This window comes from Megalops cyprinoides, chromosome 19 (assembly GCF_013368585.1).
Source record: "Megalops cyprinoides isolate fMegCyp1 chromosome 19, fMegCyp1.pri, whole genome shotgun sequence".
Taxonomy (NCBI): Eukaryota; Metazoa; Chordata; class Actinopteri; order Elopiformes; family Megalopidae; genus Megalops; species Megalops cyprinoides.
Genome location: NC_050601.1, coordinates 29,419,293 through 29,445,541, shown reverse-complemented (window position 1 = coordinate 29,445,541; position 26,249 = coordinate 29,419,293). Strand labels below are relative to the sequence as shown.

At 42.1% G+C, this 26,249-nt stretch overlaps 3 protein-coding genes across 6 annotated transcripts; all 3 read right to left on the bottom strand.

The window, feature by feature from the left end:
• Positions 1-832: 832 nt before the first annotated feature.
• On the bottom strand, positions 833-3,924 carry LOC118795049 (mucolipin-1-like). Of its 2 annotated transcripts, XR_005005776.1 has the most exons (5): positions 3,855-3,924; positions 3,196-3,353; positions 2,506-2,584; positions 2,214-2,272; positions 1,302-1,748 (listed from the first exon to the last, which is right to left on the bottom strand). XR_005005776.1 is itself a non-coding variant. In XM_036553397.1 (3 exons), the coding sequence occupies exons 1-3, from the start codon at positions 2,306-2,308 to the stop codon at positions 1,173-1,175; spliced, it is 258 nt and encodes an 85-aa protein (XP_036409290.1). In that variant the 5' UTR covers positions 2,309-2,478; the 3' UTR covers positions 833-1,172. The 2 variants fall into 2 exon arrangements, 1 of the variants encoding a protein (XP_036409290.1); XM_036553397.1 differs by lacking the exons at positions 2,506-2,584; positions 3,196-3,353; positions 3,855-3,924 and adding an exon at positions 833-1,209 and having other exon boundaries at positions 1,623-1,748; positions 2,214-2,478.
• LOC118795047 (mucolipin-1-like) lies at positions 3,880-15,452 on the bottom strand. Of its 2 annotated transcripts, XR_005005775.1 has the most exons (4): positions 15,234-15,452; positions 8,652-8,866; positions 4,359-5,186; positions 3,880-3,951 (listed from the first exon to the last, which is right to left on the bottom strand). XR_005005775.1 is itself a non-coding variant. In XM_036553396.1 (3 exons), exons 1-3 carry the CDS (start codon positions 15,274-15,276, stop codon positions 4,881-4,883), a joined length of 564 nt encoding a protein of 187 aa, XP_036409289.1. In that variant the 5' UTR covers positions 15,277-15,452; the 3' UTR covers positions 4,320-4,880. The 2 variants fall into 2 exon arrangements, 1 of the variants encoding a protein (XP_036409289.1); XM_036553396.1 differs by lacking the exon at positions 3,880-3,951 and having other exon boundaries at positions 4,320-5,186.
• A 4,360-nt stretch (positions 15,453-19,812) lies between these two features.
• Positions 19,813-24,768, bottom strand: trappc5 (trafficking protein particle complex 5). Of its 2 annotated transcripts, none has more exons than XM_036552986.1 (3): positions 24,739-24,768; positions 24,119-24,391; positions 19,813-20,117 (listed from the first exon to the last, which is right to left on the bottom strand). In XM_036552986.1, exons 2-3 carry the CDS (start codon positions 24,386-24,388, stop codon positions 19,821-19,823), a joined length of 567 nt encoding a protein of 188 aa, XP_036408879.1. In that variant the 5' UTR covers positions 24,389-24,391; positions 24,739-24,768; the 3' UTR covers positions 19,813-19,820. The 2 variants fall into 2 exon arrangements, with proteins under 2 accessions (XP_036408879.1, XP_036408880.1); XM_036552987.1 differs by lacking the exon at positions 24,739-24,768 and adding an exon at positions 24,596-24,730.
• Positions 24,769-26,249: the final 1,481 nt, after the last annotated feature.

Sequence of the window (26,249 nt, the reverse complement as noted above, 5' to 3'; positions counted from 1 at the left end):
GGTTTATACTGTACCTCAGCTACCTACCAAAACCTACGTGCCTATCAAAACAGGTGTCTTTGACAGTAGGCCTAAAACACATAGCTTTTCAGCCTGGGGATTCCTTTCTGTTTGGAATTATGCACCCGGGTCCTCACTTCCTCTGCTAGCTCTCCTGTCACTCAGAAAGCAGGAAGTTGTGTAGGGTGGATAGTCCAACCTCTTCTCCTGGCCCTCATCGCCCTGTTCAGCAGGGTTTCAATGGCTTCAATTAACACACTGGTGTCCGCTCCAGATCCACGATCTTTGTTCAGACCAGGATCAGAAACTGCTATGTATAAACTGCAGAAAATGCACCCCTTGTTTGCAGGTTATGCAGCCTTTTCTTAGAAGTGGAAGAAGAACTTTTAAAAACCTCTAACTTTTCAAGAGAACAGAGACATTCCAGCAAGTGGCACTTGCGTGTGACAGCTGTGAGTGTTCCACAGAGGCTTGACAGAGTCCCTCAGGAAAAAACAGAACTGGCCTCACCATTTGGAATTTTTAGGATTCAACTGCAGTACACAGAGATCAGAAACAGAAAAAAGGCACTATGCGTATTGACATTAATATAAGACAGATACCATCTTATAAATATTGGTTCCTTTCTCTCTGCTGAGCAGGATGCTTTATCTGCATTGGGAAAACCCAGGAGCACAAATATGATGCACAGGGAGTACCAAGTAAAACCACAGCTAATGCATGTCCTGCTAAATTAAGGCAATTGACTTCAAATTTCACTTTACACAGAAGAATAAAAATAAACATACATTAATGACCAAATTTCCTTCCAGTGGAGAAACTGTGTGTGTGCCTGTCTGTGCGCATGTGAGTGTGTGTGTGCAAGGAGCTTTAAAGGAGGAAAGAAAATGCAGTCCAGACCTGTGGACTCTTCTCCTTACCACAATGTCTTTGTTATATGAATGGAAGCAGTAAATTTCCATTCAGCGCCAAAAACCAACAAAACGATCAAAGGAAGACTGCTCTACAGTAGAAAGACGCTGTGGGCAGTTTGAGGGAAATGCCATTCTTTCTCCTTCCATAAACCTTGGTTTGTGTGTTTTTACATTCATTTTCCAATTCAAGGAACTGATGTGAATTAGAATGTCATACTAGATTTCAGCCTGCGAAGGGCCAGCCAGGCAGATCCACAGTCAGTTCACCAGCAAGCTGTCCTCATATGTAGTTGTTCTGGAACAGAAAACGTAATTACTGCACTGGATTTCAGTATAATAAAGAAACCCAAAATGACCCCAGAGGAGATCATAATGCAAGGTGCACCCTGAAAAGATTCTGTAATGTCAGACTTTTTCAAAGTCTCTGTCCATCTGTCCATTTCCCTCACACGTCTGTCTCTCACACGTCTGTCTCCCTCATCTGTTTGTCTCTCACCAATCTGTCTTCCTCACCTGTTTGTCTCCATCACCTGTTTCCTCACCCGTCTATCTCCCTCACTCGTCTGCTTCTCTCACCCGTTTGCTTCTCTAACCTGTCTGCCTGTCTCACCCATCTGTCTCTCTAACCCGTCTCCCTCACCCGTCTGCCTCCCTCACCCATCTGTCTCCCTCATCTGTTCATCTCGCTCACCTGTTTATCTCCCTCACCTGTTGATGCTGCAGAAGAAAGAACAGGACGAGCTCTCTGGGCCTTTCCGGAACTTTCCGGAGGTGGGCGTTTTGGTGCACTGTGAAATAAATGCGTGTAGCTCACAGATGTGTGGTCTCCTGGGTCTGGTGCCGGTGACAGGGGGCAATGGAGACTTGAATCATTTTGACAAAAACATTGGCACCCAGTCAAATGTCACCCCCCATTGTGACAACCTTGTCTCTCATTCATCCCTTCCGTTTACTCACTTAGCTCTTTCTGCCCTGCTCTCCCTCTATCTCTCTCTTTCTCATTTATCCCTCTCTCCTTCCATCCTGCTCTCTCTTTCCACTCCTCTCTCATCTTTCTATCCCTCCCCTCCCCTCCCAGTTCTGCCCTTTCTCTATCTCTCTATCTCCTTCCATTCTTCCCTTCCTTTCATTCCTTGGTGTGGGATACATTGATGGCCTCATAGGCCCCAGTGATGAATGCAATGAATACGGACAGCACCATGTATATGAATAGAGAGATGAATGTGTACAGGTACACCTGGCTCAAGACCCACACCAGTGGGCTGCTCCCATGCATCCCGGCAAAGGTCACATACGTACATGTCGTCACCATTGATTAAGGAGAACAAGCATTCGGACACCATGGGCAGGGAGTGGAACTGCGGAAGGGAGATGGTAGAGGGCCCCATTAGCATTCTGGAATACTGGTTACATAAGCCAGGAACATCTCTGCGCTGTTAGCAGAGATAAATAAAATACTGGCTAAATGAGCCAGAAACTTTTCTGCACCATTAACAGACATACACTAAAATACTGGCTAAATGAGCCAGGACCCTCTCTAAAACACTAGCGCTGGGATATGTTACAGCACTGGCTAAATGAGCTGCCCTACTTTGACATGGTATGGACCCTGGACAGCAGCAGAACCGGATCACATTGGGGAATGCAGTGCGCAGGGTGATGATCAGAATCTGAGAGAGGGAGGAAAGGAGAGGGAGAGGAAAAAGGGGGAGGGAGAGAGAGGGTAGGAGAGAGGGAGAGAGAGAGGAAAAGTCATATACAGACTGTTAGAAAGGAACACCATGGGCTGCAGAGTGGCTTAGATAGTGTTCGTTTTGAAAGTGTTCATTTGAAGCGCAGGCTGAGCTCTACAGCCTGGGTCCAATCCTGGTTGTGTCATCAGCTGACATCGACACAGCTGGGACTCCACAACATAGAACAGGTTTCCTGGTTTCATTCCAGGAATAGCCAAGTCAGCCAGGGGTGTGTCCATCTCACTGCACACCACCAAACCCTGCAGGTCAACTGGACATCAACACAGAGAGGGACACAGCATCTCTATGATACAATTAGGCATTCCAAACTGGGAGGGAAAGGAGGAAAAGCAGTGGGCATTCTGAAATAAAAAAGAATATCAGAACTAACGCATGCAGTGTGTGGTGCAGAGGTTAGAGCTACACTGGTTTCCAGTACTGTAGGTTCAAATCCTAGTATAGTTTCCACAGTGCACCTCAGGGGGACAGATACTGACAGGGAGATAAGCACATTCCCACTGACACTGCCCAATGAATTCTGCAGGCACCTCAAGAGCTGTTAGAGGGTGACGAGGTGGAGAAATGAATCTCTGGCCAACCGTGTCCACTATTGTGGGTTCTGGTCACTGTAGATAGATGACACGGTGACCTGGTTTTCCAGGCTGATCTCGACTTTGCCACTGTGAGCCTTGTTATCCAGGCCTGTCTGTGAGTGGAGAGGAACATACTATGGAGCCAAGATCATACATTACATGACATTACATTATTGCCATTTAGCAGATGCTCTTATCTATAGCGACTTGTATAGGTTGCAGTTTTTTAATGATATCCCCTTATACAGCTGAATATTTTCTGAGGCAACTGTGGTATAAGTACCTTGCCCAAGGGTACAACGACAGTGCCCCAGCAATGACTCGAACTACCAACCTTTCGGTTACGAGCCCTGCTCCTTACCTGAAATGCTACATGGCCACCCCACACACATATTTTACACACACACATTTTATACACACACACACAATCACACTCATACACACACACACGAGAAAAGTTCTGTCTAGTACAGACACACACTCTGATCTTCAGAGCCTAAAAGCCTGGGTCAGCTTTTAGGCTCTGAAGATCACAGCTCTGTTTAGCACAGGGTCACTGTCTGGTCCTCATAGCCAAAAGGCCTGTGTCACACAGCTGTGTTCAGCACACTCACCATCACAATGAAGGTGTAACAGTCAGGGATCTCATTATTTATTATAGCCTGGATATTAATAGCCTTCAGCTGGAACTGAAGGGTCACATTAATCAGTCTGGAAAAGACAGGGGATAGAGGAGCAGAAAGATGAAAAATGTTTCAGTAATATGATCGTGCTCTTCCTTTACCTGTGATCACAATGAAAACATTTTAAAAGGGAGCAATGTCCCAACATAATCCAGAAAATTACAGTAACATAACAGTCAAGTAGACTGGTAGGCATCATATGCAGGGGAACTTATTCAGTTATGTGTATGTGTGTGTTTGTGTGAGTGTAGATGTGGGTGTTTTGGGAGTGTGTGTGTGTGTGTGAGAGAGAGAGAGAGAGAGGGGGAGGGAGGGAGGGAGAGAGAGAGAGAGAGAGAGAGAGAGAGAGAGAATGCATATGTGTGTTTGGGAATGTATGTGTGTGTGTGTGTGTGTGTGTGTGTGTGTGTGTGTGTGTGTGTGAGTGTATCTCACTTGTGGAACTGGAGGGTGAAATTCTTATAGTCACTGAAGAGAGGACCTGGAGGAGTTGCCAAAGGAGTAACTCCGACACAGTCTAAGGGAAACAGCAGGAGAAATCAAGGAGGAGAGATCACACACTGCACCAGGTTCACCGAATGCATGTCACCATTTGTGCATGTGAAACCTTGCTGCCCAGCTCTTCCTACAGCTTGACTAACCAACACAGTGGCAACTTTCAGTCTGGTCCTTTCCCCATCCTCTGCTACAACTGCTTCCCTGTGAGGAGCTTTCACTCAAGAACACTTCATGCCTCTCAACAGGCTCTAGGTCCAGACTGTGACCTGATGGATCACCACCTAGAAGCCTTCATTTATGTCTGTTCTGCTGTTTCTTTTGTTCTGCTGTTTGTTCTGTGATACACTCGTCCACCCAGCTGCTCATTTCCTTGCATGCATGGCAAAAAAAACATCCACTGCATGGCAGCTGGCAAACACTATTTCAGTGCAGGATAAAGGAAATGACTGAGACTCATTTTCAAAACTCAGCAGGTGACTCATCACCATGGTTACATATGAATAGTGGCTTTCTCACTGTGCACAGAGAGCGAGCCCTGTTGGGGAATGGGGGAAGAAAGAGGGAGAGGGGGATGTGAAGAAAGTGTGAAAGAGAGGCAGTCTGGGCAACAGTGATGACGTGGGGGTCGATGTTGAAGGTGTCATGTGCTGGGTCAATACTGCCCCTCCTGAAGTAGTGCTGGCACAAGGAGAGCGCGCTGCTGTTCACGCCCACTCCAAACACGTATGCATAGCGGCCCACGGTGCTCTGCAGTAGCGCCAGGTACTGCAGCACAGGAGCACACCACAACAAAAAGAAGAAACAAGAGTGTGTGTAAGGAGGTGTATCATTTGCACAAATACTTAAAACTCAAAAACTGATTTTATACCCAAGGAAATTGTTTTTGAAATGATTAAAATGCCTAATATACATAATGTGGCACGGAGGAGGAGAAGGCAAACATAGCTATTGTACTTTTGGGTAGCCTATAAAAAAAATCACACATAGCCATCCAAATGGTGCTACCGGTGCACATAATTTACAGGGCTGTCAACGTTAACGCGTTAACGCTCGTTCGTGATTAATCGCAAAACTTTAACGCGTTAATGTTTTAACGCAAATTAATCATATTATCAAGTTTGACCGCAACTTCCTTCCGTAATTCCAGCGCGGATATTTACCTGTCTGAATTACTGAAAGGCGTGGCAAACGCAAACGGCAACTTTCATTTTAACCCTTTCATGTGTACGGTCACACCAGTGTAATTAGCCGTTTAGCGCATATGCTAAAACTGGTGAGATTAGAACACTAGATCAGAGAAATTCTAGCTAATTTTAGCTTTGAGGAAACAGCAATTTAACTCTAAGAGTATAGCAAATGCTAACTGAAATCTATAAGAAACTTAATAACGCAAATGAAAACATAACAAACCATATCAGGTAACGTGCTACATACCATAACAAATAAGTTACATGCGAAAGGGTTAAAATGAAATTTGCCGTTCAGCACATCTGCGTTTGCCACACCTTTCAGTAATTCAGCCAGGTAAATATCCGCGCTGGAATTATGGAAGGAAGTTGCAAGTTTTGGCAGTATAGCTATAGCTAACTATCTCTTTAATGATCATTGAACTCAAAATAGCATGTATTTGGACATATCCGCAATGTCAACGAAACAGTGGAAAGTGGAAAAGAGTACGAGGCAGATGTTTCTATTCTTCCGGTTTCGCACCAGTCACATAATAGAAACGTCATCAACACGCCCACTCACTCGCGGTGGATTCTTCGGAACGTTGCCTGCTCTATTCATACAAGGGCTCACTTCGACACGAGGCGGACTTTGTACTAGGGAGCTGACAGAACGAAGACCGTCACATGTCTGGTCCGACTGATTTGGACATTTGCATTCTCACATACAGCTCCGGCTAAGGGCCAGATACGTTCCGGCATCCAGTGCATGTGTGAAAGGGGCTCTAGAATCAAGATGAGCTTAAGGAAAGCCTAAACCTCTAAGAGGACCATTCCCTTTGATTGGAATGCTCTTAGAAGACATAAGAACCTGCAGGAAAAGTATACAGTGGAAGTAAAGAACAGGTTTGATGTGCTGAAAGATGAAGGAGGGGACATCTTCGCTAAGTATGAAAGATTTGCAGAACAGGGAAATAGCAGAACAAATTATACCCAAGAAGAAAAGAATGTGGAAGAATTATGCCACAGATCTAAGAGTTGTTAAAGCAAGAGAAGATATGGAAAGAAGGTACAAAGAACACATTAGTCAAGACTCAGAGGAATCCAAGCTAAGCTGCAAACAGGCTAAGTTGAAAATGAAAGATACGTATAGAGAAGTGATGGAAGATGATCTTGAGAGGAAGATAGAGAATACTGAGAATGCCCACGCCAATTCCAAGCATCGAGAAAGTTGGGAGACTCATTAATGAGTTCACAGGAAGAAAGACTGCAAAGAAGTGCCAAATTAGAGGAAAATAGTGCTGAAGAAAGATTGAAAAATTGGTACGACTATTTCAACAAATTGCTTGGAGGTGATGAAGGAGGAGACATTCAGAAAGATATTGACGAAGATGAGGAAGGCATAGATCAAGTCCTTGACGATATAAGTGATGAGCCTTTCACCACAGAAGAGATACAGAAGGTCAAATCAAGCATTAAGGAGGGTAAAAGTTGTGGTGAGGATGGCATTCCCCCAGAGGTCATAAGATGATGTGACTTGGATGAGATTTTCCTCCACTTCTGCAATGAAGCTCTGAACGGTGACATTCCAAATCTCTGGAAAATATCCAGCATTATCCCTGTACCCAAATCAGGTGATCTCAGTGACCCAGAAAACTACAGGGGGATAAGCCTTACTTCACTGGTGAATGAAAACTATTCAGCTCATTCTCAATAGAATCAGACCATTACTTGACAAGCACTTGAGGGTTAACCAGAATGGCTTCAGGGCAGGAAGAGGAACAGTGAATCACATCCTTGTACTTTGATAATTTACTGAAGGAGTCAAAGAGTTCAGGCTCCCTGCTGTATTGATCTTTATCGACTTCAGCAAAGCCTTCAACTCTGTAAACCGTCAGAAGATGATAAAGATCCTGAAAGCATATGGTATACCCTCTAAGATTGTTAAAGCAGCTATGTACAGCAAAACAAAGACTAAGGTTGTCACACCTGATGGTCCAGTTGATCTCTACACCATCATTGCCGGAATCCTTCAGGGAGATACACTAGCACCATATCTCTTTGTCATAGTTCCTGACTATGCACTAAAAAAGGCCACAGAGGGTATGGGGGAAGAGCTAGGATTCATGATGGTAAGAAGGAAAAGCCGGTGTCACAGCCCTAAAATGTTAACTGACGTGGATTTTGCCGACGATATTGTCCTTCAAATGAGATCAGGCAAGCACAAGAACTCCTATGCAGAACAGAACTAGCGACCGGTGATACAGGACTCTCCTTGGACGCCAAGAAGACAAAGTTTATGTCTTTCAGAAGGGAAAGATCTCAAGGAAGTTCATGACTTCAAATATCTGGGTGACCATGTAGAAAACACTGACAAGGCCATATCCATCAGGAAGGTCCAAGCTTAGCAAAAATTAGAGAAACTGACAAAAGTCTGGAAGTCTAAAATGAGAAGGGACCTCAAAATCCACCTCTTTAAGGCCACAACTGAGTGTCTTGCTCTATGACTGATAGTCATGGACAGCCAACAGACTAGATGGCTCAATCAAAGTTCAAAAAAAGTACCATCATCAGCTCATATTTCAAATGTACTGGAGCAGGCAACAGCGAAATGAGGATGATTCTAAATGATTTCTGGTGTTTGTCCTGTGTGTTTGTTGTTCTTTTTTGCTCAAGCCATTCGGCTGTGAGTAGAGTATATTACACAGTGGCGTCCTTCCTTGGGCACTAGTCCTCACTATGGGTCCCCAGCTGAAAAATGGGCTTGCTTTTCTCAGTTTAATAAATAAAACTCAAAATAACATGTACATGCCTTTCAGTGAATTTCTGAGTTACATTTCCATAGAAAATTTATGTTTATATATTTTTGGCTTTTTATATGTTTATGTTACATTTTCTGCTTTAAATGCATTTTTACATATATGAGTCTATATTTGAACATGACGTTATCATACCTTCATCTAGCATGCCCTATTTCAATCAAAGAATGTGTCAGGATTGAACAGACAGGTGTGGCAGTGGTAGTGATCTGGCACGTCAGCACAGGGCGCTGTGGAGGCGGTACCTGCACACTGATGATGAAGGTCTTGATGACCTGCAGCCCCAGCTTATAGGGTTTGCAGTCCTTGGCCTGGAACTTGTCACAGGGGCTCATGATGTACTTCAGCTTCCTCCGAAGCTCCTCCTGATCATGGTCTGGACCTGGGCAGGAGTCGCCATGGTCACCGCCCCCGTTGCTGGAGCCATCGTCAGTTACTAAGGTCAACAACCTATTGCTCTCTGAGTAGGAGAGATGGGGGTCACATTAAAATGCTGCAGGGCACACAAGGATGGGAATGGTGCCAACTCAAGCCATGACTTGACCCAGCCTGTTTAGGCCACACAGCAAACAGCACTATACCTGTACAGGTTTTCACTTTAAAATAAATCACCTGTTAAGACATTACACCTGGATGTCAAAAGGACAGGCACTCCCCACACCTTGTCGTCACTTGCTGCAGATTGGTGGTGTGTCTGTGAGCTTGTGTGGAGACAGTAGTGTGCTTACAGCTCTAAAGAGCAGTGAAGCTTTCAATTCACAGTAACATGTGAGCATGTACCTTCATACGTTCAAGAGAAAACTTGTTTGGGGGAAACCAGCTAAAGACATCTCATGTGCTGCCTGCAGAGTTCTACTGTGATTCCCCATTCTTGGAATGTGAATGTACAGGTAAAAATATCTTGGACATAGGGAGAAATTGCCAGTCAAGGAACGCATAGGGCTGATTGCATAAACTGAACAGAACACAGCTCATACATGTATTGTGTAGCTGTAGCATTTGCCACACTAAGACAATTGAACAAATGAGAATAAACATACCACAACCTATCAACATTCCAGTCTGTATCCTTCAGTGGAGACTTGCTGCAGGAATGACGACTTGCGTAAAATTTATCAGTGTAACTCACAGGCGACCAGCATAAGTCTATCACAGCGAATCAGAGAGTTCACAATGACAGATTTTACCTGGTGAACCACAGGCACTTAACTCTTCACTACAATTTCACAGAGGTTGGCCTCTCCAGAGCCTCCATCCTGTTTCAAAATGTCTTCCACCAGGAAACTGAGCAAAGGAAATTGCATTGGACTTTTGATTGAAAAATATGGCGTGTGTAACTTGCACACAGAGACACACGCAAGCCCCTGCACTTCCACTTGGAGCTGCAGCTGAGCACAGCAGCATGCCAACTGTCCCTGGAGGCCAATGTGAAAGAGAAACCTGACAGAGAGCAAACTGTGGTGAACGTCTGCTGTGGCATGTGTAATGGGTGTGGGTCAGCAAGTGAGTGAATTTCAAACCTGGGTTCTCACTGCTCACTGCCAACCGCTTACGGCCAGCATCATTGCCAGTTGAGCTAAAGGCAAATTGCCCCTAGCCTGTCGGCAACAACATTAGTTAACCAGGTTTCAGGGAGTGATGTAACCGCTGCAACCGCTCAGTTACCTGCAACCCGCTACCAAGGTTTTTATGCAGAGCTACTCACTTCAGCTCTGCCACACTCATCCCCCTTTGACCTCGTCTTTCTCCTCAGCAACCACTGGCGGCCAAGGTGTGCTTTAGTCAGTCATCCAAGTCATGGCACCAGTTTTGTAGCAGGGTCTAATCTGCGTTGTGTTATGTTTGGGGAAAAACGACACTGTCACCTGGGATAGTAAAAAGATTGTCAGTGTTGGAGAACCAGGCTATCACACCAGCCCTCAGCAGTGCCTTCTCAGTTCAAATGCCGAACCAAAGAGAGAACAGCACACTCATGCAGTGAGTGTGGCGCGAAAGATTAGCTTACAATAGCTAACAACTACAACGGTAAATGCTCTATCATAGAACAGAAAAACAACAAACCCACTGAGTTTAATTCTCAATACAAAAAATACAAAATACATTAGAAAAATAAAATGCAAGGCACATTATCATACCTGGGATAGTAAAGAGATTGTCAGTGGTGGAAAACCAAGCTATCACACCAGCCATCAGCAGCACCTATCAGACACCAACATTGAAATTTAGCACTGTACATAGGCCGTCATACTGTTAGCCATGCTAACATGAACAAGTACGCTGCAGCCTCTGCACCATGTTGTTTGCAATCATTACTTATATTTAATACATTTGTGCACAAAAATGAAAAGAAACTACATGGAGAATTGCAACTCTATGGCTGGAACTAGTTATATGAACCTCTCATAACGCAATATTAAGCAAAAAATACAGTTTGCATAGAAATAACTATGAAATAGCAGCAGAGCAGAGGAGAGCATACCTTCTCAGTTCAAACGCAGAACCAAAGAGAATGTAAGAAGAGTAACAGTAGAGTATTAACCCTTTGTGGGCATGGCTATCACAGTAGATTCTATCAAGCACAAAATATTCACTTTCCAACAATAGTTGGTTGAATTCTACATAAAAGAAAATATGTACAAAGTACTTGTCTTGCGTTATAAAAATATTAAAAGATAATAATATAAAAACACTACCCTGAAGTGTTTGTACACTGCAAAATACCTCTGTGCGTGCGCTATTACATTTCACAATAAAGGTCCCTGTTCATAATGAGTGTAACAACATCACTCTACTACACATGCACAGCACAAACACTTTCATAAACTTTGGCAGGAAATGAAACACTTCCACCATTTTCAGTTCTACAGGTGGAAATGTCCAGGTGTAGAAAGCAGAAAAACTCCCAGTATTTATTCCAGTCACTTGGATTTGCAACCTAATTTGTGAAATCAGCTTGTTCAGTGTATGGATGTAACAGTTATATGCAAGTAATTCCATTTTTTCCACCTCTGGGTACAACAGAAGTGCTGCAGCATGGACTCAGACCATGAACCTTACCACTACACCACACCGCTGCTCCTTACCAGTACACCGCAATGCTGCGTTGCTCCTCACCACTACACCACACTGCAATACTGCCCTGCTCATTACGAGTACCCCACACTGCATGTCAGCGAAACATCTGGAAGGTCATAAAGTAGGAAAATTGTTAAATATGAGAATTATAATTAGGGTTGGGTACCGAAACCATATTGGTTCCTATACAACCGGTATCTACCGGACCGAATCGCAATGCAGATTTCGGTCCCTCATTTCAGTGCTACTTAACCCCTTTGCGCCGTACGTCAGACCGGTGTGCTTAGCCATTAAGCGTGTATGCTAAAACCGGTGCGATTAGAACACTAGGTTGGAGAAATTCTAGCTAATTTTAGCTTGGACATTTGGACATTGAACTATGTGTTCATTTTCCAGTTAGGACCTGATATGTAATGAAGTAATGACCTACAAAAAATTGGTCGCAATACTGCTTTTCTTTGTGTGGTCTGTGCCTTGTGATGTCCATTAGAACAAAATGTCATTAAAAACTAAGTACATGGACACATGGGTGTTTAAACCTGTTTTTCAGTATAGCACCCCAAAGTGGCCAAATTTCACTACACTTGCTGTGTGACACCCAGGCCTAATTGTAAGCATGTGTATCGACTTTTATGCCAATGAACAAAAGCACTGCAGAGATATGGCCACTCTTCCTTTATGGAGACTTCACGGGCGAATTTGTGGGTACACTGCGGCCACATTGTTCAACCTGGCAACTATCCTTTAACAACTGTTAAAGACAATGGTCCAAAGAGGTAATACACAAAACCTCATTGTGGCATAACTCTAGGAGGAGGTGATTAAATGTGTTTTTGACTAAATCAAAGATGGATGAAACACAAAATGGCTGATGTGGAGGTTTCTAAGTTCCCAGATAGGATCCTTAACTTTGATGAAGCACAAGAAATTTAGTTGAGATATCTACCAACAAAGTGTACCAAGTTTGGCATCACTCCAACAAAGCATTGCTGAGATATGACTCGCTTCCTGTTTTGGTGTCTTCGCCATGGAATTTCACTTCATTTCCAATGCCCCCATATGGCCAAATTTCATGAAATTTCATGAATATTGGGTACCCAATATTCCCCCCGGCAATAAAGTATACCAATTTTGGCATGACTGCAACCAAGCATTGCTGACATATGGCTCACTTCCTCTTTTGGTGTCTTCTGCATGGAAATTCATTGGGCGACAGTGGCCACATTGTTTGCCCTAGCAAAATTCTTTGAATAACTTTTGGTCACACCCATCTGTAGATGATATGTACCAAATTTGGTGGTGATAGGATCAACGGCCTAGGACTAGTTCGCAAAAGTAGGTTTTTCGAAATATTCAAAATGGCGGAAAATCCAATATGGTGGACTTTACCGCCAATGGGTGCAATCGAATCGTCATGATCCAAGGATTCAGGAGGAAAAAAGACCACAACTCTAGGACAAATGGTTCAAAAGTTATAAGCAAAAATGTACCTTGACGTTTGACCTGTTGGTGACGCTACAGAGATGGATGGATTGACCCCAAATTTGAGGCCTGGATACTTTGGACTGTCTATCAATGTGCCAAATTTCATAAAAATCCACCAAGGGGTTCTATGGGCTGCCATAGACTCCCAGAGGAGAAAGTATAATCATAATAGTGAAAAATTCAAATTACAATAGGTGCCTAGCACCTTTGGTGCTTGGCCCCTAATAATGCAAACTGTGTTTTGTCAAAGTGTTTTGTATTTATTTATATTTATATATTTAAGTATACTTTAAACTGTTAACAGTTAATATCATGTTAAATTTCAAGTTCAAATTCGCCTTATAAAAAGCAGTTCTTTAATGTCATCGACTGTCGTTTTGTGCTTTTTTTAAAAGTATCAGTTCAGGCACCGGTACCGTAAAGTATCGCTTTAGCACCGGTATCGGTATCGGACCCAACTCTAATTATAATAATCGCTTTAGCACCAGTATCGGTATCGGACCCAACTCTAATTATAATACAGACGTGCTCAACACCCCCCCCCCCCCTTTTTTTTTTTTTTTTTTTAGCAAAAACGGGGTGCTATTTTTAAAAGGTTTCGAACCACAAATGTTTCAAGAAATGCACAACATCATGTTTGCTCCATGCCTGTGAACATGAATTTCTATTAAACTTTACAATGCACTTTTGAAAATTTTTGTGCTTCTGTCTGTGTGGCGAGGGCAGTAGCCTACTGTCATCCTTGATGTGACACCCATCCTACACAGACCTGATCTATAAACACATTAAGAAGGGAAACTGTGATGTTTCTGGTATACTGACATTTATATTCGCGTTTAATTAATCGATACACTTAAACAGCCAAAGATATAATGGAGCAGACGAAGTCTTATACAAGACGACAGATGTGCCTGCAACACGCGCAAAGCAAAAAAAAAAAAAAAAACAAAAACAAAAAACTGTTAGTTCGCCTAACAGCAGGCGCTGCACAGATCACGCGGTCTTCACAGCATCAGTAGCTGACGTTGGACAGATTACATTTGCACATCCATGTACATCAGTGGATCTGCGCAACACCTGTTCTGAACACAATACTTCGATTAAAATGCAGTCAAATCCTTTAAATTAGTAAAGTGAAATATTATCTCAACGGGACAAATGACTAGACCAACTAGAAAATCTGAAAGGATGATACCGCAGTAAACTGATTTCGCTGAGAATTTTCCGATGAATCCTACATAGCCACAGCAAGGTGGGCGTGATGTTAAATTCAGAACTATGGTACCATATGGAAGGACTGGGATAAAGTTAGCGAAATACTGTCAAGTGCAAACTGTGGGCTGCAAATCTTTATTTTAATAACTCGACTGATGATGAGGCCAAAGGAAGAAACATCAAAGCGGCAAACGGGTATTTTCAGCTTTGCCGCATGGTTCAGACATACAGTGCAACTGCAAGCGAACTATAACGTTTAATTTCGTGAACGGTTGCTTAAATGACGACTGTAATACAGAAGGGCTGTGCGTTAGGGTCAATTTCTTTGAATGTTTCATTTGAAAGAATAAATATACATTAGCAATTTGGTTAACGGCATGGTTTGAGCACAACGACCCTTTTTCTGGATACTTACCTTCCATCCTTGTTTCCAGCAGCAGGTCTGAGAAAACGTTTGATTTTCAAGGTCAGATAACCTTGTCTGTCTTGGCCAATGAGGGAATTTTGTAGAATGTTAGCCACAACAAAAGCAGTTTTTCTGACAGAGGAGATGCGTCGGGATAGTGCACGCATTGCTTTTTAGAATATTTATTATATATATATCGGGAATTTAGACAAAAATATACCGATGACCGATAGTCAATAAATTGCAAATACTGCCCCCGATTATCTCACCACCAGATAATCAGTCGACCCCCAGCTGAAAGCATATACTAGCTAAAGCAGGCAATTCACAAGGCCCTAGCTAGCGGCTCGTGAAATAGGAATTATCCATAGCATTTTATTTCGGAAGGAAGTGGATGAACATTGCAACTAAATGACGCCAACATACTGCAGCATATCCTAGCCTATTGTTTAAAAAATAATGAAACAGCAGAAGATGTCCCAACAGATATTTGCCTATTAGTTATTTATAATATCTAATTTATAATAGGCCTATGTAATTATTTATTTAGTTTGATTACAACTATGTTTATAAACTGCTCAGAACAAAACAAAATATAGGCCTTCCAATTTCGTGTAAAATAGCGGCGCCAGCTTGCGAGACTGACCTGAGCATTCTTGGTTGCAATCACTACAACCCGGGGTTGCCATATCGATGCCTTGCAATACATAAATGATGACCAAAATAAAAGCCAAATGCAATAAATTACAATCCCTGCTGAATTACACACGACGTCGTACCCTGCGCTCACACCGGCAGCGACGACGAGCGACAAAGCGGGCGGAAGTCATTCATTTCCAATAGTCGCTGGGCGACGCTGAGCGACACGGTAAATCTCGCCGCGACTTGGCGACTAAAAAAAGTTAAGCAAAGTTCAACTTTATGCAAATGAGCAGCGACAGAGTCGAGCGACGGCCAATCTTATATTCTTTCGCTGTGAAACGTTTTCTTAAACTTTAGTTCCTATATAAGCATTTTAGTTCCCATATCGGCGATTGCGAATGCTAGCTCCATGGTGAAACGGTAGTGTTTGAGGCAAGATCACACTCTTTATAGGAAAATAAATTCCCTCCAAAACACAGGAATGAACCTGATTTGTGGGTTCACGCATATATTGGGCTATATATTAATATGCCTGCCTTTAAGAAAATACGAACATACAACTCTACGATGAATATAGCAAAGACGATATAAATATAACATATAAATAAATATAAAATATAATATATATTTATAATATTTATTAGTATATACATTTTTAGAAAATTGATATATCTCCTGTCAATACATTTGTAGCCCACTTCCTCAAAACTACGTTAGCAAGACCTACAAGCTGGCTGCAGCAAGCGACAGCGAAACATCCGCTAGCGACAGCTACACAGCGACTTGGTGACATACAGTGATAAAGTCACTGCCGGGGCGCAGGGTTTGTCGCTTATACCGCTGAGCAGCTGTGTCGCGTCAACGGAAGTCCAAAATGATGGATCGTCACGTGATTCACGTAGACTTCAGATAGTTAAGTTCTTGGCGGGCAATTTGAATTTGAATTTTTGGTAATTAGTAGTCAATAAATGCGTTGTTTTACAATATTTATATAGCACACCGACATGTGTATGTAGTTACATCAATATGTTTTTTTTTAATTAAAATTCGGTATTATTTGAGGATTAGCGGTACCTGCCTTGTTGACATATTTTAGGCTAACCTTCGTTAAAGAACGTGTTGCTGTTGTTTATTGCTTTGAATTCCTTTTTTATTATTATGTTCTTAAACTTGTATGGTAGTCAAGAGCAATCAAATTCTAATGTTTATTGATATATTTAGAGGGAGGGGAAGGGAAGGAATGTTTCAAAATTCAGATCAGATTCATTTTTAACATTTCTTTAATTCATGGTGGTTTCATTAATCCCATGGTAACTGAGGGCCTAAGTAATCTTAATAATTTAATGACTAATGTAATCTTTATGACTTTCAGATAGGACAGAAGGAACCTGACAGGTGACTATAAATGATTGTCATGAATTCATTAAATACATCTCTAATAAACTCAGAAACATGAATTGCATATCAAGCAGTTTGTCTGTGCCCTTTCCTCCGTGTTGTCCTTGCATATAGTCTCCACCATGGTTTGCTGTGCTGCATGGGGATGCTCCAATTGCTCGGAGAAAGGATTACGAATGTACGGTTTCCCCACTGACATGGAGAGGAGAAAAAAATGGTTTGCTCAAGTCAGCAGGAGCAATCTTACTATCACTAAAGAGTACAACAACAAAAAATGTGAGGTAATCATAGTCAAACATTGCATTTGCACTTTTTCACAAAGACCACACCATTGGGAAGCTTAATGTTTGGTTTATTAAAAATAAGGAACAGGGAAAGGCTCTAATTCCACTATTTTGGATGAAATGGCATTAAGAGAACGGAATTTACAACTAATAGGCTGTTTGTGGTTAATGTTATGTGTTGCTAACTTTATCCAATATCCTAGCCTAATTTGTTGTCTGTTAACGTTCCCTAAATCTACTAATTTACTGGGGGATAATCAACTAACGTGCTTTAATGCACATGTTAATTTGAGTCAGATATGCTGATACAATACAATGTGATTCTTTAAACATCTTACCCTTTAAAAGTGCATCATAAACAGGTCTACACTGCTGCTGTATTTGCTGCTAACTTCCAGGAACTATTGAGAGGCTCCACAATCTGCCATTGCTGTAAGAAAAAGGTCCCTTGGAGAGAACGGAGATTACGCGACTCTCTACATGGCTCTGATCACCACTTACGACCAGCTTCTGGTTGTAGCTCTCTGCAGTGGGCGGTGTCACACGTCCATTGTGTGGAAAAACTGACTGCAGTGTCTATCCATCCATTATATCTTTCAGTTGTGTATATTATCCATTACACGGCTGGATATGTACTGAAATGATTTAGCTAAAGTACCGTGTTCAAATGTACCATATAAAGCCTTTCCCAGGACTCAGAAATACTCTCCATATAACAGTTCCCATTTCTTTAGCACTGCTGTACCACTGCTTAACCACTGTTCTCAAGGAAGTTTATAAGGTAGATTACAGTGTTATTCCCCTGTGGCTCTCACAGTGTCACATTGGTCCCAATGAGTGATAACCTGTCTTTTATGACTGCTGGTTTAGGTTTTCCCTGACAATATGTTTACAAACAAATCATAGGCCTGTTCTTGCTCCTCAGTCTGTTTGCTATTACCTATTGTCTGCGAGCTGCAATATTGAAGCCCTGTTGTGGCTGAGCTGGGTCTGACACTACCGCTTCCCCTGCTGGTGAGTGTTCTCTCCAGTACTCGCTCCATGCTGTTTTTATTTCGAAGCAATCATCCTGAGCTTTATAAAAGGGTTTTCGAGAGTGGTCCAAACCCAGTGCCTGAATAGAGCAAACGCTCTCTCCCAGGCACACACCTCAACATATGAGAATCTGCTACCTCCTGGTTAATGGCCAACCAATCTCTAATTACCAACAATGGTGCCAATTGTGCTGAATGCAATGTCCCCCTACCTCCACAGGCAACAACACTAGCTAACCAAGCCTCAAGGAGTGACATCAGGGCTCTGTTGCCTGCTACCAAGACATGTGGCTAGGAACAAGGGACATCCAGCCACCCTGAGGCTCCAGGGTGGAGTGGCTTGGCTGGTGAGTATGAGTGATGCTAGACTGAAGCTAAGGAGGGAGCTGTTCCCCTCATTGCCCAATAGGCTAACACCAGCATTTGGAAAGAGATGTGAACCATTATCAGTAGCCAGTGGAGGGATGAAATATGGATTTAATTTGATAAAAGTATAGTAGCACTAAATGTGTGATGCAGCTGCATGTCCCATGTCAGGCACCGCAAGAAGCTGCTAATGCAATTCCCTCTGAATATGTCCACAGTTTTAACATGTCTAAAGCAAAGTAGTAACTTATCTTGAATCCATTATGTTCACATACACATTTGGTCTGATTATTGGTCTTGCTATACTTCTGCAGGACAGATGAATCCTTTTCAGTGTATCTGCTAATAAAATGAAGTGTTGTAGTCTTGTAGTCTTAGGCAAATTGAATTTATTTTGCAATAAACTCAAAGAGTGCCATATTTTTAACTCGTATCACTGCAGACTGTTACAACATACAAGGTGGAGAAAGTCAGGACTTCAAGGGACAATTTGAATGACCGCAAGCCTTCAGTTCAGAAAAGCAGTTCCAGTTCTAATACAGTTCTGAGGTCTACAGGTCTAAAAACAAACTTTAAATGACTGATAAGTTGCAGAAATTGACCCCATAGGTCTGAACAAAAACACAACACATTAAGCCTATTTACAATGGAGCACTTTGACAACATGGAAACATTCAACTGAACCCAAAAGAGCTGAGGTGGAGCTTGAGCTCTGTTTCAACCAATGGGACAGTTCAGAGAGAACAGGTTTGGTCTTACAAGCTGCTCTCTTCACATACAATCACATACAAAGGGCTTCACAGACACATACAATATCCACTCCAGGAGAAGTTAGCACATTGTTGCTGGGACTAAGACTGCTTGGCCTATGAGAACCACCCCTCTGTGTCTGCCAGTCACCATGTCAAACGTACCACTAAATTCTACATAAAAGGGCAGCATTAGAAGCCCACACACATGAACACCAAAGCCCATGTTTAATTCATCATGTAGCCCTCTCTGTCATCTCTCCTATTTAACAAAGCAATGCGGAAGTATATAATCTTCACATCCAGGAAATGAAGGAGTCTCACTGATATTTGTGAATCTGTGAACAGATCCCTTTCCTTCTAGAGGCACACAGCTGGTCACATTTTCACGACCTGGTCAGGCTGAGGAGGTGGAGCATGTTACTTTCTTCTTTAAATGTAACACACACTCAATTGTGATTGACCCACAGTGTGGGGGCATGGTCATTTCTGCCATTTCACTGATCTTCACTGAGTAAGTGGATTGCATGATACAGTGATATAGTGAATGGAATGAGCCACCCAGTGGATTGAAGGGTCAGTGAATCTGTGCAGCACTGATCCAAAAACAACACCACACCCCAGGGCAAAGAGCAAACACACTCCAGCTGTAACGCCACCTAGACATGTCCTTCTAATGTAATGTAGACACAACCCTGCCTAATCATACCATTCCAAGATCCCCCCCAACCCCCCTCCCCCCCGCCCCCGCCGAGGTCCTCTATCGTCCATCCAGGGCCTTGTCACGGGTGATGACAGCCTCGTCGAACTTGATCATAAGGGTGGTGCCCTTGTGCCAGTGTGCTGTGACCTTGGCAGGGAAGCCACTGTGAGTGAGGATGGCCTCCACGATACCTGCTGTGAAGGCCGCGCAGTTCAGCGTGCTGTTTTCCTTGGGCACTGAGATAAAGGCGTTGATCAGTGGCTCCTTCTCAATGATGTAGTAGGTCTTGTCATCATCATTGGCCTGCTCCAGCTTGTCTGCCTCCTTTCCAAAGAGGGCCTTCCACACAGACACCTGCAGTTGCAGGCAAACAGCAGTCTTACTAAGACAGGGTTACGGCAGACAACGGTGCTCCTCAGGTCCAGTTTGGGAGAAAGATGTAGAAACACTGTCTGACAAAGATTTGGACCCAAAAAAGGAAAAATGGACCCAATTCAACACAATCTTTCCACATTCTATTTTTCAACAAAAACAAAAAAACCTTTATATGTGCATCAAGCCTGCAGTGCATGCTCAGGGATCCAATTCTCAAGAACTGAATTTCATATAAACACATGTACTTGAAGCTCTAAATGATAAATATATGCATCAGCTAATGGGTATGAGTCAAACAAAAATAGCCATGTGAAATTAGGCCTATCAACCTACTGATCCATATTTAGTTTCTATATTAATCTGAAAAAGGTGCACATAAACGGGCAACTGAAAATATGAACTATGTATGTAGAATTATGTGAATGTAGAGGTATGTAGAAGTGTGTGCATTCTGAAATAATACATCTATAAAAACATACATTAGTCAAGTTGACTGAAAGGAGATATTTGTCTCAATCTCTCATATTTCGTTTAGATTACACTGAGCTCGCTGATGTGAGTTGCTGCTGACTTCATCTGGATTGAAAAATCTCAGGCATTCAGCGACGCTCACATACTAAGACTAAGGGTTTTTTCACACTTGGTCCCTTTCAGCCCTCAAAACGAACTCAGAGCGATTAGTCAGCATTTTCTGTGCATATGTGAACACTCCAAACAAACTCAGACCCCTCTGAAACGAACACAAAGCGCTCCAGGTTCACGTCACCTTTTGCCATTGTATTTTAGCCCTCTAGGCTTGCCGTAGACAGATCACATGCTATTGCACTAGGATGCTCGAAAAAACAAATAGACGGAACTAGAGCTGCTTGATTATGGCAAAAATCACAATGACGATTATTTGGTTAATATTGAGATCACAATTATTTAACACAATTACTCATCGACTTTGGAAACATCATGCATTTATTGAACTTGTGTTTTTAACAGTGGATTTTCTTGAACTTTAGCCTTTTCGCGCTGCAGTCACACTAGTGTGATTTGCTGTTTAGCACGTATGCTAAAACCGGTGTGATTAGAACACTAGATTGGAAAAAATTCTAACTAATTTTAGCTCTGAGGAAACCGAGGTTTAACATTAAAAAATATAGCAGCTGCTAACTGAGCACTATGAGAAGCTCATCTCGATTATCTTGTTTTCATAATCGTTGGAAGCCAAAATCATAATTGAAAATAAAATTTGATTGATCGCCCAGCCCCACACGGAACCATGGCCGCTGGTAGCAATAGCAAGAACTATAGCAAGACGATAATTTAATCAAAATACCACAGGAATGTATATAAGTATAGCAACAGCCATCTTGTTCCAAGTGAAAGCTACCCATAATCCAAAGCAGTAAAGGTCTGAGAGCTCCAGAGGAACTATAGTGTGAACAGCAAGAGGACTGAGGCCCCATCAGAGCTGAAGTGGACCAGAAAGAGAACCGAGTCCTCTTTCAAATGAACTCACAATGTGAACTTTTCTGTTGGTCCACTTTAAGAGGACTGAGTTTGGTTCGTTTAAAAAGGACTATATGTGAAAACACCCTAAGAGTGCTTTCACACTAGAGCTTTTGGTGTGGACCCAAGTCCGCTTGCGCTGTTAATTCGGTTCATTTTGTTGATGAAAACGGGGGTCTGGGGCAGGGGTTGACCGATATGGTTTTTTCAAGGCTGATATGATAATGATTATCTGTGACAAAAAGAGGACGATAACTGATATTTCAGGCTGATATTTGAATGCTTTTAAATTTTTTTTTTTCGGTGTGAAAAGAAATAGGCTGTGACAACATGGACTTAATTACAAACCCTCTTTACTTAGTCATATGCTTTCAGGCATAAAGTTAAATAAAGAGCAAAAAAATCAAATAAATTCTTTCTCAAAGATCAAAATAAACTGAAAATTGCAATAACTAAAATGACCACATTTGGCATTACAGATTATCTGTGAGGGTCACATTTGAGCTGCAGCCTGTGCGAGGGTGTGCACGTTCGAATGAGACGGTGTACGAGAGAGAGACAGGGCCTACTAAAAGGGGGCTAATATTGACGTTGTGTGTAAATTTCTCGATGGTCATCTTATTTTGGCTACGAAGCAGATACCTATCGCTATTTCAAAAGCATCCAATTATCGGACGAACGATGGCAATCATTGCGTCAGAAATAAAGCGAATTGATACATCATTTAGACTGCATTTTCATCATAAAGTATGAAATATCAAACCTTAAAACTAGCCTGTCCGTCCACGCTTTTTCTGAAGCTGTGGGGAGATTCTAGGAGCCCATTTGCTCATAAGTCATTCATGTAAAAAATGGACAGCTCGTAGGGTACCGTGTGGAAGGACTGTAATAAAGTTAGCGGAAATACTGTCAAATGCAAACTGTGTGCTGCAATTTTTTTATTTTAATAACTCGACTTCCTTGATGATGATGAGGCCAAAGGAAGAAACATCAAAGCGGCAAACGGGTATTTTCAGCTTTGCCGCGAGGTTCAGACATACAGTGCACCCGCAAGCGAGCAAAATTTAAATGACATTGTTAAATGACAATGGTTTCTTAAATGACAACTGTAATTCAGAAGGGCCGTGCTTTAGGGTCAATTTCTTTGAATGTTTCATTTGAAAGAATAAATATACATTACTATTTGTTAAATGTGTAGTGTTAAACTGTTGCAACTTATAAGAGCGCCAATTTGTCCTTATTTCTTTTATATTCCAAGCTTGTTTTTTTTTTTTTTAGCTTAAGCGTAGACTACTTATACTGCTTCAAAAAGGTCCAATTAGCCTAGTGCAATTTGGTTAAAGGCATGGTTTGAGCACAACGATCTTTTCTGGATACTTACCTTCCATTCTTTCCAGCAGCAGGTCTGAGAAAATGTTTGATTTTCAAGGTCAGATAACCTTCTGTCTGTCTTGGCCAATGAGGGAATTTTGTGGAATGTTAGCCATACCAATAGCAGTTTTTCTGACAGAGGAGATGCGTCAGGGTAGTATGCGCGTTGCTTTTAAAAGTTGTTTTTTAATCGGGAATTTAGATTAAAAATATACCTATAACAGATAATCAAAAATGTGCAAATATCGGCCTCGATTATCTAACCACCAGACAATCGGTCGACACCTAGTCTGGGGTACGGTTCACCTGAACTCCAGTGCGGTTCGCATTTGGTGTGAAAGCTATCCGATCTAAAGCCAGGAAGTAAACGCTATTGATGACGGACGTGTAACTTATTTGCTTGTCGCATCTAAAACTACTCGGGAAATAACTGCAGGTAGCCACACTGTTCGCTCACCTTGAGGGTATGCGTGTATGCTCGGCAAGCAAAGCTGCAAATTCATTTCGCATTGCCGCCTGTCTCCGCAAAAACCTCCTTATCCCAGCAGCTCGCATCACTCTCAGACAGCGGGACGTATTTATGGCAGAGTGAAAATGCAGAACACGGTTATTATGGTGCTGACACCATATTAACAAAAAGATGAATAAGAAAGCTAGTGTGGCTTTCCATTTGGCCTCCCTTAAATAATGGTAAATAAATGCTGCATGTTCTTTACGTGTTGATGACGTAAACGGACCAGCATTCACAACCAAAATATTTACATTTATTCATTTAGCAGACGCTTTTATCCAAAGCAACTTACATAGGTTACAATTCTTTACAATGTTATCCATTTATACAGCTGGATATTTACTGAGGCAATTGTGGGTTAAGTACCTTGCCCAAGGGTACAGCAGCAGTGTCCCAGCGGGGATCGAATCTGCACCCTTTCGGTTACGAGTCCTGCTCCTTAACCACTATGCTACACTGCCGCCCCGTATGTGATGTGAAAGGCGACCAGCGGGGGCAGGGGGAGGGGAAAACAATCGCACTCGAGTTAGGACCAGCAAAACGGACCAAGTGTGAAAACAGCCTAAGAAAACCACGCTGTGCACACAGACTGCAGCCGTACCTTGATGAAGAGTAATATGTTGAGCACTTTTGTCTCTCTCTTGCCGTTCTTCTCCCTCAGTACCAACACGTCCAGAAGACTAGCCCCCACGCCCTGACCCAAATCCGCCAGGCGAGCCTGCAGCTCGGACACCGAGTAAACACGGCTCTGGCAGTACTGAACCATCTCGGAGAACAGCAAGGCGAAGGCGCTAACGCTGACCTCCGTCTTCGGCCGAGTCAGCGACCGCTCAAGGATAGCCGATTTGCCCCTGGTGAAACGGGTGTCCATTTTCTGTGCGGAAAGCCAGTGAGATATGTCATTGTTTTCTTCTGGGCATAAAATTTCAAGTCGTAATCTGTATGTGTGTCTGGCCTTAAAAAGAGTTATCGGGTCAATATAGCAAATAAACAACGGGCTTACAAGAAGTCTACCAATAAAGAACAGTGGTCAGCCAGCAAGCTAGGCTAAGAACAGCGACGACAAACGCACGCTTACCAGCGAGTGTCGATTATCTTAAAGTGCAACTAGCGAGTAAGTGCGGCCTGGAAATCTTACAGAGGTTAGCGATTTAAACACAATTAAATGATCACGCGTCAGCCTTGACTAGCTAATGTATTCCATTTACGAGGAATACCTACCCTCTTGTTCTTCAATCCAGTGGTTCTGAAGAAAGCAGACGAACTTCCGCTTCCGTGTCACGTGTCAAAAAGAAAAAAAAAATCACGACGTTGCAAAAATTCATATTCACAGCTTAAATTCTTTTGCATGGATGATACGATGCTTCTCTCTGTACCCTTTACAGCCGATCTGCCTTTCAGATTTTTTTGCAGAGAAAATAAAATACTAAAATAAGTGTGCCAACTGTGCAAAATAGTTCTGTGTAATGCGACAGGTAAATTTGGCCTAATTCAAACTGATCTTTCCACGTTTTGTTAACCTGAATGTATGCATCGTTCAGATGCTGAAATTTTATTTTTACTGTATTACCAACAAAATAATGAATAAGAGCTCTGTACACTCGTGCATTGAAATAGTTAATGTTTCATGAAACACATAACAGCAACACAGTCAATACATAAGTAATAATAACAATAACACTGTTTAGATTGAAACAGAAAAAAATCCTTCAGGCCGTGAAAAGTGAACTGGATTAAAAAATAGTAAGCATGTCCTTAATAGTCCATTTATCTCCCATACTGTGGGTCATTTGTGAGTACTGTAGGAAGACTGGAAAGTAAAATTCAATACCTGTCATAACTACATTCATTTGGCAGATCATTGACTTAATAATAATAATAATAATACAGTTAGCATAAAATAAATAAATAATACTGATACTTGTATCTACAATTGACTTATAGTGTATATCATTGTCACCATACAAAAATGTTTGTACATAAAAACCAGAATTTTTAGATTTATGGTGCAGTCTTAATACATTGAAAAGGACACGCATTCAACGCTGAAAGAGAATGGCATGTTTTCTGTGTGTTTGTGTTAGTGTCGCAGGACACTGTGATTTGGTGTGGGCATCCTAAATGCGTGTTCTCGTAAGAGTTCACTTGCGAGTCTCTGTGGTCCTTCTCACCTGTTCCCAGTCAGTGCATAATCCCAGCACTACACTGCAAACAGATGGACCAGTCCCTGCATTTCCATAACTGTCAATCATTTACCTGCTGGCTTCAGTTTTACTGAACAGTATGTGCAGCACAATATCGATGTCATAACATACTGGATGATGCAAGATGCTTTGCCTCTCATGCCATAGTTTTATGTGTAGATGTGACATTTCCAATACAGTATATGTTTTTAAAATAAATACACAATGTATTAATCTGTGCATTAATGGGAAAAGTTAAGAAGAAATCAGTGAGTTCCTTCAACCAGTCTTCCTACTCACTACTCACTTGTAATGAGGTTGCACCTTGTACCGTACATACATTTTTCTCCTTGCCTAAAGCATTTTTAGATTTTGAATGTGATAGCAAAAGTACAACTTTACCTTTTATGGTAAAATAAACACCACACCTGTGTTTGATTTCTTCCCTCACCAGCACAGTTGTATACCAACTGTAAAAGCATTAGCAACTGTATATATGAGTATATGGAATATGAAAAGGAAAGGCAGACACATGAACAGAAGTTGACC

Bases quoted from the DNA above. Each gene is read 5' to 3' on its own strand.
- LOC118795047 (XM_036553396.1), bottom strand. From the start codon at position 15,276: ATGGCAACCCCGGGTTGTAGTGATTGCAACCAAGAATGCTCAG. The intron at 8,867-15,233 runs GTCAGTCTCGCA...TCTCCTACTCAG, and splicing joins TTGCAACCAAGAATGCTCAG to AGAGCAATAGGTTGTTGACC. The intron at 5,187-8,651 runs GTACCGCCTCCA...CCTGTGCTGCAG, and splicing joins CCTTCATCATCAGTGTGCAG to TACCTGGCGCTACTGCAGAG.
- trappc5 (XM_036552986.1), bottom strand. From the start codon at position 24,388: ATGGACACCCGTTTCACCAGGGGCAAATCGGCTATCCTTGAGCGGTCG. The intron at 20,118-24,118 runs GTACGGCTGCAG...CTGCAACTGCAG, and splicing joins ACATATTACTCTTCATCAAG to GTGTCTGTGTGGAAGGCCCT.
- LOC118795049 (XM_036553397.1), bottom strand. From the start codon at position 2,308: ATGCTAATGGGGCCCTCTACCATCTCCCTTCCGCAGTTCCACTCCCTG. The intron at 1,749-2,213 runs GTACGTATGTGA...CACCGGCACCAG, and splicing joins TTAATCAATGGTGACGACAT to ACCCAGGAGACCACACATCT. The intron at 1,210-1,622 runs GTGAGGGAGATA...TTTCTGTTCCAG, and splicing joins TTCTTCTGCAGCATCAACAG to AACAACTACATATGAGGACA.